Here is a 17,576-nt window from a genome sequence, read left to right as displayed (position 1 = left end):
AGTAGACATTGTTGTTGATCATCAGAAAATAGTATAAAATCTGGTCTGTTCTTCATTATAAATATTTATTAATGTGCCCATGTTGCCAAAAGTCCAACAACATTAATTGATCAATGATACAGTACTGTTGTTTCATAGTAACAGTTCAAATTCAACATACATTGTGCATTTTAAGGTTCATCATTTAAATTTTCTTAACTCTCGATCACCTTTTTGGTTTTTGGTAAAAAAAAAAATATAAATAAATAGTTAAACCCCACATATAAGAACCTGTTGGAATTTGTTTGGCTAAACAGGTTCTTATACTTTGGGCATAGTTAATAGAGGGAAATGGTTATGAAACCCCGCAAAGTTCTTTGTTGTAGGTTTTTGTTCGCTATTTTGGGCGTTGAGAGTGCACAAAACCTGGCAAAACATAATAGGTGGTTACGTGTGTTCATGCAACTAACCAATAGAAACATTGCGATTACGTAATTCATGCATAGTGTATGAGTGAAAAACAAAAGATGTGCACCTTCGTGGACCTTTCAACCTAAATCTTGGCCTCTTTGTTTCCTGCTTTGATGTTTACCGAGATTCATAACCAGTTCCCTCTATTAACTATGCTTTGGGGTACTAAAAAAGCAAATTTCTGCCAGAAGGTTCTTAAATCCCTAGGTTCTTACACGCGGGTTTTTACTGTAAAAGTATTGGACAAATCTGGTCATATAAGTGTCAGTTGACGCTACCTTTCCACATGAAATATTACGTGATGTCATCACAGGCGTGGATATACCCGATAATAAAGAACTAATCGACTGCAGATGTAAAAAATCTGGATTTTTCCCGCTATTGTATCGAATAGGTGGCTGCGTCTCTAAGGCTCGCCAGCAAAAAAAACACCGTCTTTTTTCGAGAAAGCTGTCTATTCGATATAACAGCGGGAAAAATCTAAAAATCTAAAATTTTGATGAAATGGTCTCTTTTAGAGGTCATAAAAGCTCGAGACACGCCCAGATTGGTCTCCTTTAAGGATTTAATTCATAATTTCTGACGAGCATCTCTGTTCCTTTTATACGGGTGTTTCTCCCCGGTCCTACTTTATAACACTCAGAATCTACTGAATATAAGCATAGTGGCAACTGCCATTCACTTTGAAATGTGAAAGCTCTCATTAATGATTATGCCAGTTGTTCCAAATTCACCTCCAAGCCTGGATTACGCGAATTCCAACGGACGCAGAATAAACTCCGATGATATGGCCAGCTGACGTGACGTTCGTCTGCGTCGCCTACAAAACAGTACAGGAAGTGAAAGTGTAATAAAGAACAATGAACATAACAATGAAGTGGTAAGTTTAACTACAAAAATAGTGCTAGATCGACATGCATTCAATTCACATTTACCTGAAGAGATTCATTTCATAAGATTCATTTTAGATAGTTTTAGGTTAGGTGTCCCCTATTAGCCGTGGGGGTTCCTCACTGCTAGATGTAACAGACACATTAATAAAGTCATTATTATATTATTATTATTATTATTATTATTATTATTATTATTATTATTATTATTGTTATTATTATTATTATTATTATTATTATAGATCATCGAAAAAAAAAGATAGATTATAGCAATTAGAACAATAGGTGTGTAAACATTTGTAATTAATTCACACTTTTTCGTGCAGTCGTTATCCAATTAGAAGCCGGGGGACAGCTTCCACTTGACTTCTGATGAGATCAAATCTAAACTGCACGGAAGAATAAGAAATAATTTTGAGTTCCTTGCAGTAATAGAATTAGAAGTTGAAAGAAGTATTTCCAACTCCAAGAATTGTCTGAGCCCACGGTTTTTGGCAGCAACGTTGCTAAGCAACATGACGTATCCACATCGCGTCATGCTGGCACGTGCTATTTTATGATTGGCTGATACGAATCTCCTTGAATGTCTAAACAAAGATTTGCCAAAACGGCACCTGTTTAAACAAAAATAGTTAATTAAAAATGCTATTTGCATAAAACGTTCAGGAGCCCATCAACTGGAGCCTCCATACGTACTGTACCCTTGAGTCAACCCTTTCCCGTATATTTTTATTTTTAGAAACACATTTCCCGCGAAAGCATTGCTCCTGTGGTCAGACCACATGCAGCGCAGCTAGGGGGACGATGTAAAAAAAAAAAATGGCGGCCAATGTCGTACGCACATTCCCTGTCCGTTTTCCTTTATAATTTTTGCTTCTTTCCTGATTTTACAGCCGAGAGAGCCTGGTTTTCTCGTGTATGAATAACGGTTAAAAGTTAATTAATAAACCACTTTTTGTCCTTGAAAATGAAGTCAGTTTTAGTCATGGCGTTGATCGGGAATATGTGATTGCTTCAGTTGCTTGTGTTGAATCTTACCAATTTCTGGTTTGTACGGACTTATTACATGCAGTGTATTAGACGTAAACAGTACTGTGAGATTTGACGCTGTATTTTTAAGATCTATTCCCGAACGAAAGCAGAAATAATTTAATATGGGCCGAGCTGTGGCGAACGCGTGTTCTTTGATACGGCGATGAACACTATAAACGGGATGACTTCGATGCAAATTTTGACTATCCGTATGCGCCAAGATCCAGCCAATATAAAGATCATCATGTTTCGAATAAAACCTCAGGAAAATGATATGTGTTTGTTTCTTCTAAAGTTCAGCAACTGGAATTTAGCAGAGATCGTTGAGTCGCTGTTGCAGAGGTGAGATATTGCGCATCTTACAATTTTAAAATTATACGCGTACAGGCCAACGGCCTGAATGTTACATCTTTCTTCGGTTAGAGACCGTGTGATCCGCTAATTTCAATCCCCGCACATTTCTTTTGCTTTGTATGTTTCCAAAGAGAACTCTATGCCTGTACTATTTGGAGAATTCTAAATCCGAACGGGTCGTTTAGCCGGAACGGCTGTTTAGATTTTTATTTTAGTGTTTGTCTAGTGCCTTCGTCACGAAGGACCAAACCTTTCAACCCTTAGCGTTCACAAGCTAGTGCTTGTCTGAATTATTGCCACTCAGAGTTTTGAATGCCTTGTAGAATTTGATTTGTAATGTGTTGGTACGGGCCAAAGTGCGTGCTTGTTTATAAATTTATACCATTGATACGTTCGTTTGGTGTGAATGTATTATCAACCCAGTAAAATTTATTGTTCACAACTACGATCAGAATCGATCAAGCTTTTATCTAGTTGCCTTCTTATCGGAAGAATTATACGGCAAATAATATTGACCGATCTGTTGAGCCTATCCATCCTCTTTTCAAAATATATTTGTAATTTCGCAGTTGCGAGATCGGTCTCGGCGTCTCGAATAATTGCTCTTACTTTTTTGACAGGCCTGTACAAAATTCCGCCGTTTTTTTAGTCATAGTATTACTTGATGTCTTCCTTCGAAGAAATACTGAATTTAAAGGACGACAAGGAACAACATTCTGCAGTCTTCCCTTCTCATTTCGCCATTGTTTTAGATATCACAGCTTGCGTAATCACAGCGGAATGCGACAAACGATTATATACCATTTTTGACAGAAATTGTACCCCTTTCGTATACCTTTAACTGAAAAAGGTACCCCTTTCATATACCTAAGAGACATGGCTGGACTTAAAATAGGACGTTTTCTTGTCATTTTTATGTAGCGCTTAATAAATTAAAATAACACAGCCATAAATTGCGTCTGTTCGAAATATTTTAATTAAAGGCCCTTTCAAATAGCCAAATGACAGATTTCCATACCCTTTCATATACTTAAACTCGTGAAATCCCTACCCTTTTATATACCTGAAGCCTGAAAAAGGTACCCCTTTCAGGCGGAGCCTCCCCGTATAGGCCACTATAGGGAGTACCCCCCCCGGGGAAAACTCCCGCGAGAGACCCCGGGAGATGAGTTCTAAAAATAAATTAATACGGGAAAGGGTTGACTCCAAGGGTTAGTATGGGAGATGAAGGCTCCAGTTGATGGGCTCCTGAACGTTTGATTGATTACCTGCAGAGAACAATGACAACGATCACCAAGACAACAATCACGGCAAGACATACACCAATTATGATCCATTTCGGCTGTGACGTATCCTCCTGCGACTCACGAACTGTAGGGGTGCCTTCAGACACATGATATGCCCGGATGTTGTTAACGTCCTTCCCGATCCTGGATGACAGTGTCGCCGCTGATTGTTTCAGAGCCCGCAGTAACGCATCCTGAGTCATGATGTGGTTTCCTTGCTCGTTGGAATGCAGGATGACGTAAAAAGCAACGACCAGGTCAGCTTGATCTTTTTGTGGGAAGTGATTTAAAAAATAAACACTTGCTGTCATGTTACCACTGCTGATGGATCTATGTCAAATTGTTAAAAAGAATGTTTAATGTTCGTTACAGTGCTTCTATTGATACATCTTGTGTTTCTTATACAGTCGAAGCTCTCGTAAGCGGACACCCTCGGGACGCAAAAAAAAAGTGTCCGCAACTGGAGCTGGCCGCTTACGAGAATGGTTCTCGTAAGCGGCCACTAGAGGTGTAGGGGATAGATGGCCGCTTACGGGAGCTTGCCCAGCTAACATAATGCTAATTTGCGTGTAAGTGGTGTTTCGAAATCTAACCGGACGTGGATGACGACAAAACAAACACTGAAATACGGTACTATATTTACTGTAAAATTATTGCGACGAACGGCGATGTGAAGTTGATTGATAAAAATAAGATACAAAGGTTGTTAAAAGGATTTTCTTTGGGGTGTCCGCTTGCGGGAGCTTAAAAACAAAGAAAAAGTCTATGTCGTAATCTCTAAAAGTGTCCGCGGCCGCTTACGGGAATGTCCGCCTACGAGAATGTAAAAATACAGAGTTTGTATGAGAGTTAAAACGGGGTTTCAAACAAGGCGGCCGTAAGTAGAGCTGTCCGCTTACGAGAGTGTCCGTTAAGAGGGCTTCGACTGTATGACATAATTAGAGATTTATAGGTAAGGGAAACGCGTACTCAAGTTAAACTAGCAGACACTGCCAAGCTAACTTCAATGGCTGTAGCATAAGGTAAATAGGATGCTAGTCCAACTCCAGGTTAAAGTTAAATATAACTTTTTTCTCGACCAATTGTTAAGTAAACGTTTTCTTGAACACTAATACCCTATGGAGAAATGGGAAAATAGAATCTTCGAGAAAGCATTTTCCGTCAAGTCTTCTATTTAAGGGAATAAAGCGAGTTTCGCGTTGAAATTTAAGTGTCTTAGCAGACGTATTTCTGACTGTCAGGGTGGGTAGATGACGTCTTCTGCCCTGCGCGGCCGGCGGTCTATTGAGCCACCTGTGTTATTTTGGAGAAAACGCGCGAGAAAGGTCTGTGGTATCCAGGGTGGTTAGTGAAATTCAGCCCTTACGGTATGACCAAGCTCACCTCTTATTTACTTTAGAATGATAGCAGTTTTCTTGTTCACAGTAACCTACAACGACCTGGGCAATGACTTCTTTAAACGGCTGAGAAAGATCATCTTTCCACTGGGAAAGGAAAGTATATATATGTTAACTTTTTGTTTACCCTTCTCCTTTCTTCTATTTACTATATGCAATTAAAACTTTATTATATACTAAAAAAATGTTTGGATTACAATAAATGGGAATGTTAAAAAAAAAAATCCAAAAAATGCCTTCTTAGGTGTGAAGTGGAATGTCCAACACAGGCCAATGTGAGCTTTAAGATAATTATGAAGGAAGAAAATCAAAGGGATTGGGATAATTCTAAGTGAATTTAAAATAAATAGTGAAAAATAAGATTGATTTGACGGAGTCTTAATTGCTGCCGCAGCGAGTGAGCCTGAAGCGAACGAGCGAGGCAGCTCTCTAATCGGCAAAGGATTACTTTGTAGGGTCTGCAATCACTTTCCTTACCAAACGCAAGGAATTGTGGTCGGCGGTAAGATCAGAGGCGCAAGGAATTGTGGTTATGCGCGAATGAAAGATTCACGATGCGCAGTGGAGTTCAATGTGATCCTCTCGCTAATGCAGCCTCGTTGATTTGCGCTTTGTTATGTGACCAGGCGCCAGGCAGGATTTCAAACTGAAACAGTAAAATACTCTGCTCTTCAATAGAAAATTTGTTAAAAAGCACAATCGAATCGACGCGAAACTCTCTTCAGTTTAATTTCACTGCTGTGATTTCCGGTGTGACTTGAAACCGACATCGTGAAGGCCTGCGCGAAAACGCAACAGGGGAATAGCCTGGCGTAAGACTTTTTGCATAATCAGTGCTGGGCTTCGCCATACATGACCGAAAGTATACACGATTACGGATCCTGCCTGAGCTTTTAGCTGTAATTTGGGCAGACTAAATCATAAATCGCTTCCTGAGGAATTATGTAATAGTACACGTCTGTTAAACTTTTATTAATCCTACTTGCATCGATCTCGCCCGCCCGCACTCGCCGCACTGCAATGAGTTTTATTAAACATTACATTACATTTAGTCCTAACCTATGGTTATTACTGGTATGTTTTTGTTAAACAGTATAAGTTTCCAAAAGTCTATTTCAATGTCTTTCTCTCGCTACAAATATGGCCTGTTGTAATATTAAATCTCAGTTCAATTTTACAATACTGACTTTACTGTTTCAAACATAAAAAAGTAGTACAGTTCATAAAGTTACTGCAAGCATACTTCTACATCGTTCTTTCCCTCGGCAGCATTTTACCATTTTGTTATACTAGTCTAAGTTAATAACAGATACTACGATTTCCAGTCGAGAAAGACGCGAACAAAGTTTGGTGACGAGTTTTCAACGTTATTAGGCATTGTTGTCAAGGGCAACTTTCTCTGTTTCCATTGGTAACAAATTTGCGTTTGTAACTGTCAGTCTTGCTCGACAATCTCGACAACTGTCTCGATGCTTTAATAAATACAAACACTACAAATATCGTCAGCAACACTTTATTACGCTTTCAAATAAAAAAATATACACACAGAGACAACGATAAAAGAAACAAATAATGAAATATTATGCCTTAACTGTTTTATATCGACGGGTAACAGGTCTGTGTTGAGAGTTGACGTTATGTTCAACGTGCGTCCCTTTACCTTCATCGTTAGAGTTACTGTTTAACTGAAATTAAATCGTTTTCCAACTCCAGGGATTTTCTAGCAGCTTTAAGGATTCCTTTAGCTTTAAATATTATATCTTTCTCAAGTGCAAAATGAATAACTCGCGAACTGAAATGAAGAACATTTGGCGCTTCGTAAAGCTGACAAAAGCTGACACCATTTCGGATCGAAATTTCAAAAAAAATTAGCCAATCAAAAAATTGCTCAATTAAAACTGACGCCATCTTGGATCGAAATTAGCCAATCAAAAAATTGCTCTGTTTCTCGAGAGGTCCTCCTTGTATAAAGGAACAATGGCGGTCAGTACCTGTAACGACAGTTACCAATGGAAACAGAGAAAGTTGCCCTTGACAACAATGCCGTTTTTACGTTGAAACTTCGTCACCAAACTTTGTTTGCGTCTTACTCAACTGGAAATCGTAGTAGCAGGAGCTCATGCAGATAATAAATTTAAAAATAATTAATAATTAATAAATAATTAAAGGTAATTGACGGAGACATTGACAAATTTGATAAAAGCTGAACCAAAGTGTCTCCTAAACTTGGACTTATGTATTTTGTAACGGTATTATTTACCTCAACTAAATCAGCATTCCTTATTGTCATGGCAACAGCATTGTTGACGGCATCTTCCGGAATCTGATCGGTTTTGATAGTAGAAGTTGGGTGGCCTGTTGAGGATGGTGGTTCTGTGGTTGCTGATGTAAAGATCGAATATATTATGATTTTAGTTCTGGTAATTTGGTAGTGTATAAAGGCACCATCCTAATAGCTGATCATTCAGTTTATTCTCGTAACCTTGTCTGGATCTGTTTAATAATGTTTTTGATACTGCATGGAGAAATAAGTGTTGAACAGATGACCAACATTCGGCTTATTCTGCTGTGTCTATGGTTTGCATCTTGTTGTTTATTGAAACTAGACTTTTAGACATACAGTCGAACCTCTCCGTACGGACACCTCTCTAATACGGCCACCTCTCTATTACGGACAATCTCCGATGCCCCAACAAAATTCTGATATATTTTCTTTTAAAAAACCCTCTATAAAACGGACCCTCTCCAATACGGACAACGGACACTAAATCTCGGCCCCAGGGAACAAATTCATATAAATTTAATCTCCTTATTACAGACACTTCGGTGATCTGGCGATGATATTTTGTGTTCGTAATGCAATTTCCTGTTTGTTGTTACAAAAAATACCAACGTGACGCTTTATTCATCTTAGACATTTTCGGATTTGTGCTTAGTGTTAATTTTTTACCTGCAGCATTTAGTGTACAGCCGTCCCGCTCCCCTTGGAGCGGGGCGGCTGTACACGGGCTAGCAGCATTGCGTTGCAGAACATTTCGAGTTACTAAATACTTTAAGCTGTCAATAAACTCAAAAGTGACGTCATAGTGGCGACCTCTCAAATACGGACCCTTTGCTTTGTCCCTTCGGTGTCCGTATTAGAGAAGTTCAACTGCTGCAACCGCATAATAATTTCAAAACTATGCATCTTTTTCCAATATGGCGGCAAATACACTATTCTTTTGTTTTCATGTTATTAATTGGCCTTCGTGGCCTCGATCGCATCTGCATAGTCAAAAGAATCTTTTGACTAAAACGAGGCCATGGAGGCCAATTAACATAAAGACAAAAGAATACAGGTTTTTTTGGCCATTTTGGAAAAGGTGTATATATGGTATTTTTCAGAAGAATGTTAGATGTCTCAGGTGGTTCAACTAGAAACACCATAGGTGTTACTATAGGTGGACGTTAGCCTTGCATCTACAGAAATCCCTTAATGAAGAGGTACGTAGCAAATCTGCTGTTGTTGTTCCTCATCCTTTAATTTTTGCAGATGGCAACCAAACTTGCTACGGATTTTCTGTATGCTGGGGGAGTAGAAATACTCCTAGCCGCTCAATGCTACAGAAACCGGGATAAGATCCGGCCTGATGAGCCACTTGGCTCGACAGCAGGTTTTACCTTACGTTACCAAAATGAAACTTTTCCGACAGCAGTCTCAAATCTCTCGATCGGAGAGAGATGGGCCTTCTGCAGATGCCTGAGGGTTCGAAGTTGATGCCAGAAATAAAAAAAGCACCTTAACAAAGTGCACTCATAAATAAATGAACCTTCCGATCCAATATGAAAGGGACGGGGATGCTCATCGTCTCCCACAGGGTGTAAATTACGAAATAATGTCTCACTTCCGGGTAAGGATGGAACAAAACTTAAACTACCAAAAATATAAACATGGGTTAAAAAGTACCATTGCAAGTCATTTGGTCTAAGTCAGCTCAGATTTGTCCAGGATTGAACGCTAATAAGATGCACGTTCCTCATGACAGCCATCACAAAGTGTCCTCATTAATAAAAGTTCACCAAAACACACCAAAATTTGTCAAATACGAAGTAATATGGAAATGCCAAAAAACACAGTCAAACATGAAGTACTCATTAAACAATACTTGCGTTCAATCCTGGACATAAGTGGGTCAGCTCGTACCCCACATCTTCACAACTCGGAATTTTGTGGTAAAAATCCGACGTTGCAAATTCCCCCATGTTTTCATCTCAGATTTTCCCAGTGAAAACCCGAGGTGAATTGAAGGGTGGACGGAAGGACAAAACATATAGGAATTAATTATACGCAGTTAGGATCAATCAGTTTTTATACCCTTTTCGACAATGCCATATTATTATATAAAAAAGTAAACCATTTACCTGGGCAAGGCCCTGCGTTACATTGTTGCGTTTCGTTGCGAGGTCCTTGGCAGTCTGAGCCATTGTTGATCGGTGGTGGATTGGTGCAGTTCCGAAATCGAATTTGAGTACCACCCGCACAAGAAGCACTACAAGGTCCCCACGGACCCCACCCTGTAAAGTTCCCATCAACTGTAAGAAAGTAAGGAAGAAAAAAAGGGAAGGAATCTTGTGATAGCATGTTTTAAATGCTTAAAATGGAGAGAATAGGCCGTATTCCTTTAGATTGCCCCCGTAATCAACTCGATTTCAATTTTATCTTTCTTAGAGCCAACCATTTCATTTTAACTCTTCGGATGGTCGGGTTCTTTACAATGTGTCTTGGCGACATATTTTTAATGTGATATTTGAAAGGTACTTCATGTTTAAATAAAAATGAAAGGGTACTTTTAGTGACCTCTTAATATATATTTACATCAATCAGCTTCCTGCGTTCTTCTTTAAAGAAAAAAAAGAAAGAGCTGACCAGCTCATTAAGGAATACACGATCAAGCATATTCAAGTCCAAATAACATTCAGACAGAATAAAGTGATTTGATGTCAATTTTACACTAAACGTGTCACTAATGTTTTGTAAAAAAGGGTCCAAAGCCGTATTCAACGGTTCTTTAGGCAACGTAACAGACGTATTTATGTCAGTCCGTAGTGGAATAAGGAAACTGAGTTCCAAAGGGCTGTTTACTATATTGATGAAAAAGTAAACCCTTTACCTGGGCAAGGCTGTACGTTACATTGCTGCGTTTCGTTGTGAGGTCCTTGGCAGTCTGAGCCATTGTTGATCGGTGGTGGATTGGTACAGTTCCGAAGTCGCATTTGAGTACCACCCGCACAAGAAGCACTGCAATGTCCCCAGGGACCCCAGTTTGTAAAGTTCCCATCAACTGTACGAAAGTAAAGATATAAAAAGAGAAGAAAGCTTTTGATAGTAAGTTCTATATGCTTAAAATGGAGATAATAGGTCGTATTCCTTTAGTTTGCTCGAGTAAGAAACTCGAATCTAATTTTATCTTTTCTTTAAGTCAACCATGCAATTTAACTCTCCAAATGGCAGGGTTCTTTAGAATGTGTCTCGGCGACACCTTTTTAATCTCTTATTTGAAAGCCATGTTTGAATACAAATGAAAGGGTACAGCTAAACATCTCATTAAGGAATATATGATCAGGTACATCCAACTCCAAATAACATTCAGACAAAATAAAGTGTTTTCCTGTCAATTTTACACTAAACGTGTCACCAATGTTTTGCAAAAAAGGTCCCAAGCTGTATTCAACGGTTCTCTAGGCAACGTAACAGACGTATTTATGACAGTCCGTAGTGGAATAAGGAACCTTAGCTCCATTGGGCGATTTACCATATTTATGAAAAAGTAAACCCTTTACCTGGGCAAGGCTGTACGTTACATTGCTGCGTTTCGTTGCGAGGTCCTTGGCAGTCTAAGCCATTGTTGATCGGTGGTGGATTGGTACAGTTCCGAAATCGAATTTGAATGCCACCCGGCGCACAAGAGGCACTACAAGGTCCCCACGGACCCCAGTTCGTAAAGTTCCCATCAACTGTAAGAAATTAAAAATATAAAAAGAGAAGAAAGCTTGTGATAGCATGTTTTAAATTCTTAAAATGGAGAGAATAGGTCGTATTCCTTTAGTTTGCACGAGTAAGCAACTCGATTCCAATTTTATCCTTTCTTTAAGCCAACCATTCCAATTAAACTCTTTAGATGGCCGGGTTCTTTAAAATGTGTCTCGGTGACACCTTTTTCAATCTCTTACTTGAAAGGTTCTCTATGTTTGAATACAAATGATAGGGGGCTATCTTTACATCAATCAGCTTCCTGCGTTCTTCGAATTCTTTGAAGCAAAACAAGAAAGAGATGACCATCTCATCATCAACTCCAAATAACATTTAGACTAAATAAAGTGATTTCCTGCCAATTTTACACTAAACTGTCGTATCACCAATGTTTTGCAAAAAAGGTTTAAAGGTGTATTCAACGGTTCTTTAGGCAACGTAACAGACGTATTTATGTCAGTCCGTAGTGGAATAAGGAAACTGAGTTCCAAAGGGCTGTTTACTATATTGATGAAAAAGTAAACCTCTTTACCTGGGCAAGGCTGTACGTTACATTGCTGCGTTTCGTTGCGAGGTCCTTGGCAGTCTGAGCCATTGTTGATCGGTGGTGGATTGGTACAGTTCCGAAATCGAATTTGAGTACCACCCGCACAAGAAGCACTGCAATGTCCCCAGGGACCCCAGTTTGTAAAGTTCCCATCAACTGTACGAAGTAAAGATATAAAAAGAGAGGAAAGCTTTTGATAGCAAGTTCTATATGCTTAAAATGGAGATAATAGGTCGTATTCCTTTAGTTTACCACGTAAGCAACTCGATTTAAATTTTATCCTTTCATAGAGCCAACCATTTCATTTTAACTCTTCGTATGGTCGGGTCTTTACAATGTGTCTTGGGGACATATTTTTAATGTGTTTTTTGAAAGGTACTTCATGTTTGAATACAAATGAAAGGGTACTATCTTTATAGAGTGATTTCCTGTCAATTTTACACTAAACCTGTCTCTAATGTTTTGCAAAAAAAGGTCCAAAGCTGTATTCAACGGTTCTCTAGGCAACGTAACAGACGTATTTATGACAGTCCGTAGTGGAATAAGGAAACTGAGCTCCATTGGGCTGTTTACCATAATTATGTATGAAAAAGTAAACCCTTTACCTGGGCAAGGCTGTACGTTACATTGCTGCGTTTCGTTACGAGGTCCTTGGCAGTCTGAGCCATTGTTGATCGGTGGTGGATTGGTACAGTTCCGAAATCGAATTTGAGTACCACCCGCACAAGAAGCACTGCAAGGTCCCCAGGGACCCCAGTTCGTAAAGTTCCCATCAACTGTATAAAAGTAAGGACAAAAAAAAAGTAGAGAGCTTTTGATAGCATGTTTTAAATGCTTAAAATGGAGAGAATAGTTCGTATTCCTTTAGTGTGCCCCGTAGGTAACTCGATTCCAATTTTATCCTTTCTTTAAGTCAACCATTCCAAGTTAACTCTCCAGATGGCCGGGTTCGTTAGAAACCTTTTTAATCTATTATTTAAAAGGTTCTCCAATGTTTGAATACATATGAAAGGGTACTATCTTTACATCAATCAGCTTCCTGCGTTCTTCTTTGAAGCAAAACAAGAAAGAGCTGACCATCTCATTAAGGAATATACGATCAGGCATATTCAAATCCTAATAATATTTAGACAAAATAAAGTGATTTCCTGTCAATTTTACACTAAACTGTCGTCTCATCAATTATTTGCAAAAAAGGTCCAAAGCTGTATTCAAACGTTCTTTAGGCAACGTAACAGACGTATTTATGTCAGTCTGTAGTGGAATAAGGAAACTGAGCTCCAAAGGGCTGTTTACTATATTGATGAAAAAGTAAACCCTTTACCTGGGCAAGGCTGTACGTTACATTGCTGCGTTTCGTTGCGAGGTCCTTGGCAGTCTGAGCCATTGTTGATCGGTGGTGGATTGGTACAGTTCCGAAATCGCATTTGAGTACCACCCGCACAAGAAGCACTGCAATGTCCCCAGGGACCCCAGTTTGTAAAGTTCCCATCAACTGTAAGAAATTAAAAATATAAAAAGAGAAGAAAACTTGTGACAGCATGTTTTAAATGCTTAAAATGGTGAGAATAGGTCGTATTGCTTTAGTGTGCCCCGTAGGAAACTCGATTCCAATTTTATGCTTACTTTAAGTTAACCATTCCAATTTAATTCTCCAGATGGCTGGGTTCGTAAGAAACCTTTTTAATCTCTTATTTAAAAGGTTCTCCAATGTTTGAATACAAATAAAAGGGTACTATCTTTACATCATTCAGCTTCCTGCGTTCTTCTTTGAAGCAAAACAAGAAAGAGATGACCATCTCATTAAGGAATCAGGCATACACAAATCCAAATAATATTTAGACAAAATAAAGTGATTTCCTGTCAATTTTACGCTAAACTGTCGTCTCACCAATGTTTTGCAAAAAAGATCCAAAGCCGTCTTCAACCCGTTCTCTAGGTAACGTAACAGACGTATTTATGGCTGTCTGTCCGTAGTGGAATAAGGAACCTTAGCTCCATTGGGCTGTTTACTATATTGATGAAAAAGTAAACCTCTTTACCTGGGCAAGGCTGTACGTTACATTGCTGTGTTTCGTTGCGAGGTCCTTGGCAGTCTAAGCCATTGTTAAACGGTGGTGGATTGGTACAGTTCCGTAATCGAATTTGAGTACCACCCGCACAAGAAACACTGCAAGGTCCCCAGGGACCCCAGTTTGTAAAGTTCCCATCAACTGTAAGAAATTAAAAACATAAAAAGAGAAGAAAGATTGTGATAGCATGTTTTAAATGCTTAAAATGGAAAGAACAGGTCGTATTCCTTTAGTTTGCCCAAGTATGCAACTCGATTTCGATTTCATCCTTTCTTTCAGTCAATTATTTCAATTTAACTCTCCCGATAGCTGGTGTATTAAGAATGTATTTTGGCGGCACTTTGATTATCTGTTATTTGAATGGTTCTCCATATTTGAATACAATTGCAATGGTACTATTAGGGACTTCTTAATATATCTTTACGTCGACCAGCTTCTTGCGTTTTTCATTGACGCAAAAATATATGCAATCAGGCCAATTTAACTCCACATAAAATTCGGTCAAAATAGAGTCAGTGATTCGCTGTAAATTCTATACCAAATGCGTCACTAATGTTTCGCAGAAAAGATTCTAAAACCGTAGTCAACTGTTCTCTAGGCAACGTAATAGACGTATTCATTGCAGTCCGTTGTTGTGAAATACAAGTCCTAGTCCCGGTCTCCATTTAGAGCACGTGTTCGCCGGTCTATGTATAGCCTCGATTTCATGTAATAAAATCAGAGTTGTAGTTTGTACAGCCATGTTGAATGTGTTCACTCACATTTCATAGAATACTAAAGCATAACATCAGGGGCGGATCCAGGAATTCTTGAAAGAGGGGGGTTGTACGCCTTAACAACTTTCGACGCCATCGGCGTGGATGGCAAGCACCGCAGGGGCGAGCTCCTAGGGGGGTCTTGGGCATGCCCCCGGGGACATTTTTTCCAATTTTAGCCTCTAAAACGCCATTTTCAACATCCAGGAGTCGAAAAGCGTTTGTGAAGGCATGATATAAAATCTGGAGTTTACCTTATTTCTCAACCTTAAAACCAAAAATAATAATTCAAGATTAAAAGGGTCATGATCAGTTATAACGATAGTTATTTGTCGTTTTTCTACATAACTCGTTAATTTAATGATGTAGCTTGAAAGAGTCTTGAGAACAGCAGACACGTAAAGATTTTAAGAAAAACGACAATTTTTTTAAGTTTCAAAGACATGTTTCGACAGAGCATCTGTCATCTTCAGTTGAATGGTTTACAAAGCACAGTGAGTTGAATAATAAGTAGAAAAAAATGCTAATTAAGACAAGTAGTAACAACAGAACGTGAAAATGTGTGAATTAGAAGGATAATTTTAGATTTACATGGTGTAATTGCTGATTGAGGCAAGGTAGTTCTTTTTGAATATGGATAGCCTCCTTTATCTAATTAAGACACATTTTCACGTTCTGTTGTTACTACTTGTCTTAATTAGCGAAAGTACAGTGTTCGACTTTGTTAACAGTTGCTGGAGAGGAGGCGTTGGAAATCTTTAATACATTCGATCTCAGCGATGAAGACAAGGTTAAGATAGATGTCGGGATCAAGAAATTCGAAGAATATTGCACGCCGAAGAAGAATGTAGCACACGAGCGACATGTGTTTAACACGAGGGCACAAGGAGCGACCGAAGGAATCGATGCTTACGTCAAGGAACTGCGCAAGCTTGCAAGAAACTGTGAGTTTGGAGAATTGCACGATTCTATAATTCGTGATCGTATTATGTGTGGTATCAGAAGTAACAAGGTCAGGAAACGTCTTACGCGAGAAAAAGATTTAAATTTGGAGCAAGCAGTTGAAATGTGCAAGTCATCTGAGATTACTGAAAATCAGGCGAAAAATATGGTTGTGGATCAGGTTGACCGAGAGGTGCACGATGTGAAAAACGATTCCAAAAAGCCACCCAGAAAATAGAGACGAGAAAATGGAAAGCACAACCAAACAAAGAAACCGTTAAACTGTAGAAGATGTGGAAAAGTGCACCAGCCTATGAAATGCCCAGCCTATGGTCAGGTTTGTCACAAATGTAAACAAAGGAATCATTACTCGAAAATGTGCCAGTCCAAGCCAAGGGACAGTTCAAAACAAGTAAGTGAGTTCACATGTGATGATTCAGATACAGATGAGTTGTTTATTGGGGTCTTGGGAACTAAACCACTGACTCAGAAAGATTGGATGCAAAGTGTAGTGATCAATAAACTCCAGGTCAATATGAAGTTAGACACTGGTGCACAATGCAATGTTTTGTCATATGCGTTGTATTGTAAACTGACACGTGAGAAAATGAAGAAGTCGAACACCCGACTCGTGTCTTATACAGGCCACAAGATGCCAGTGATGGGTAAAGCTACACTCAATGTGAAACTTAGAGGAAAGTCCCACCCTGTTGAATTTCAAATAAATGAGCATCCAGCCACTCCAGTAATTGGTCTTCAAACCTGTCATGATTTAAATTTGGTCAAGAGAGTCAGCTTAGTTGATACCCAGCGGAAGGAAAACCTGTCCAGTGACAATAATCAAGATGTCAATGAAATCCTCAAGAAGTATGAAGATGTGTTCGATGGTATTGGATGTTTGGAGGGTACTTATCAAATTAAGATTGATCCTAATGTAACTCCAGTGGTACATCCACCTCGCAAAATACCTTTCACTCAGAGAGACAAAGTCAAGGAAGAACTTGACCGCATGGAAAAACTTGGTGTTATTCGTAAAGCCGAGGAACCAACTGAATGGGTTAGTTCTTTAGTAGTCGTGGAGAAACCAAATGGTAAGGTGCGATTGTGTTAAGATCCTCGAGATCTAAATAAAGCTATCCAGAGAGAGCACTATCCTATGAAAACCGTTGAAGAAGTTGCAGCTGAACTGAGTTATGCCAAAGTATTTAGTGTTCTAGATGCTACATCTGGCTTTTGGCATATTAAGCTTGACGAGAAAAGTTCAGAACTGTTAATATTTAACACACCATTTGGTCGATACCAGTACCTTAGAATGCCATTTGGTATCAACTCAGCCCCCGAGATCTTTTAAAAGAGAATGACTCAAGCCTTTGAGGACTTGAGTGGAATGAAGACAATCGCTGATGATATTCTTATCTGGGGCAGAAATGAAGTTGAGCACAACCATCGCCTAGAGCAAGTTTTGGAACGTTTAAGGAAAGTTGGACTGAAGCTCAACCGAAGTAAAATAAAGATTTTGACAGCTGAAGTTCCATACATTGGCCATGTGTTGACATCCAATGGATTGAAACCAGATCCTAGCAAGGTGCGTGCAGTGGAGGAAATGCCATCTCCAGCAGATAAGCCAGCACTTTTAAGATTCCTTGGAATGGTGAATTACATGAGTAAATTCATACCCAACCTAGCAGACCTAACTCAGCCACTAAGAGAGCTTCTGCACAAAGAGGTAGAATGGTATTGGTCCGAAAGACAGGAGAAAGCATTCCGAGCCATTAAAGAAAAGCTGACAAGTGATGCGACACTCCAGTATTATGATGTGGAAACTCCTCTTACAGTATCAG

General features: G+C 39.1%; 2 protein-coding genes across 2 annotated transcripts in view; both read right to left on the bottom strand.

Annotated features, from left to right (window-relative positions):
• Positions 1–719: 719 nt before the first annotated feature.
• LOC144635423 (uncharacterized) overlaps positions 720–17,576 on the bottom strand; it is a 54,443-nt gene continuing 37,586 nt past the window's right edge. The window contains exons 10-14 of the mRNA XM_078494532.1: positions 14,009–14,179; positions 7,670–7,791; positions 5,396–5,496; positions 3,995–4,342; positions 720–1,270 (exon numbers count right to left, since the gene is read on the bottom strand). Coding sequence (XP_078350658.1) covers positions 1,198–1,270; positions 3,995–4,342; positions 5,396–5,496; positions 7,670–7,791; positions 14,009–14,179 — 815 coding nt within the window. The 3' untranslated portion in view covers positions 720–1,197. The remainder of the gene's footprint in view (positions 1,271–3,994; positions 4,343–5,395; positions 5,497–7,669; positions 7,792–14,008; positions 14,180–17,576) is intronic.
• On the bottom strand, positions 7,821–13,474 carry LOC144635425 (coadhesin-like). Its single transcript, XM_078494535.1, has 7 exons — positions 13,291–13,474; positions 12,572–12,742; positions 11,952–12,122; positions 11,230–11,403; positions 10,560–10,730; positions 9,811–9,981; positions 7,821–7,924 (listed from the first exon to the last, which is right to left on the bottom strand). The coding sequence occupies exons 1-7, from the start codon at positions 13,391–13,393 to the stop codon at positions 7,821–7,823; spliced, it is 1,065 nt and encodes a 354-aa protein (XP_078350661.1). The 5' UTR covers positions 13,394–13,474.

The sequence above is a fragment of the Oculina patagonica genome, chromosome 13 (genome assembly GCF_052425735.1).
Source record: "Oculina patagonica isolate OP01 chromosome 13, crgOcupat, whole genome shotgun sequence".
NCBI lineage: Eukaryota > Metazoa > Cnidaria > Anthozoa > Scleractinia > Oculinidae > Oculina > Oculina patagonica.
Note: the sequence above shows the minus strand (reverse complement) of the source record. Positions and strands in the feature narration are given on the sequence as shown.

Excerpts from the sequence above, each read along its gene's own strand:
- LOC144635425 (XM_078494535.1), bottom strand. The coding sequence starts at position 13,393 with ATGCGATTTCGGAACTGTACCAATCCACCACCGATCAACAATGGCTCA. Across the intron at positions 12,123-12,571 it reads TAACGTACAGCCTTGCCCAG|TTGATGGGAACTTTACAAAC; the intron begins GTAAAGGGTTTA and ends TACTTCGTACAG. Across the intron at positions 10,731-11,229 it reads TAACGTACAGCCTTGCCCAG|TTGATGGGAACTTTACAAAC; the intron begins GTAAAGGGTTTA and ends ACTTTCGTACAG.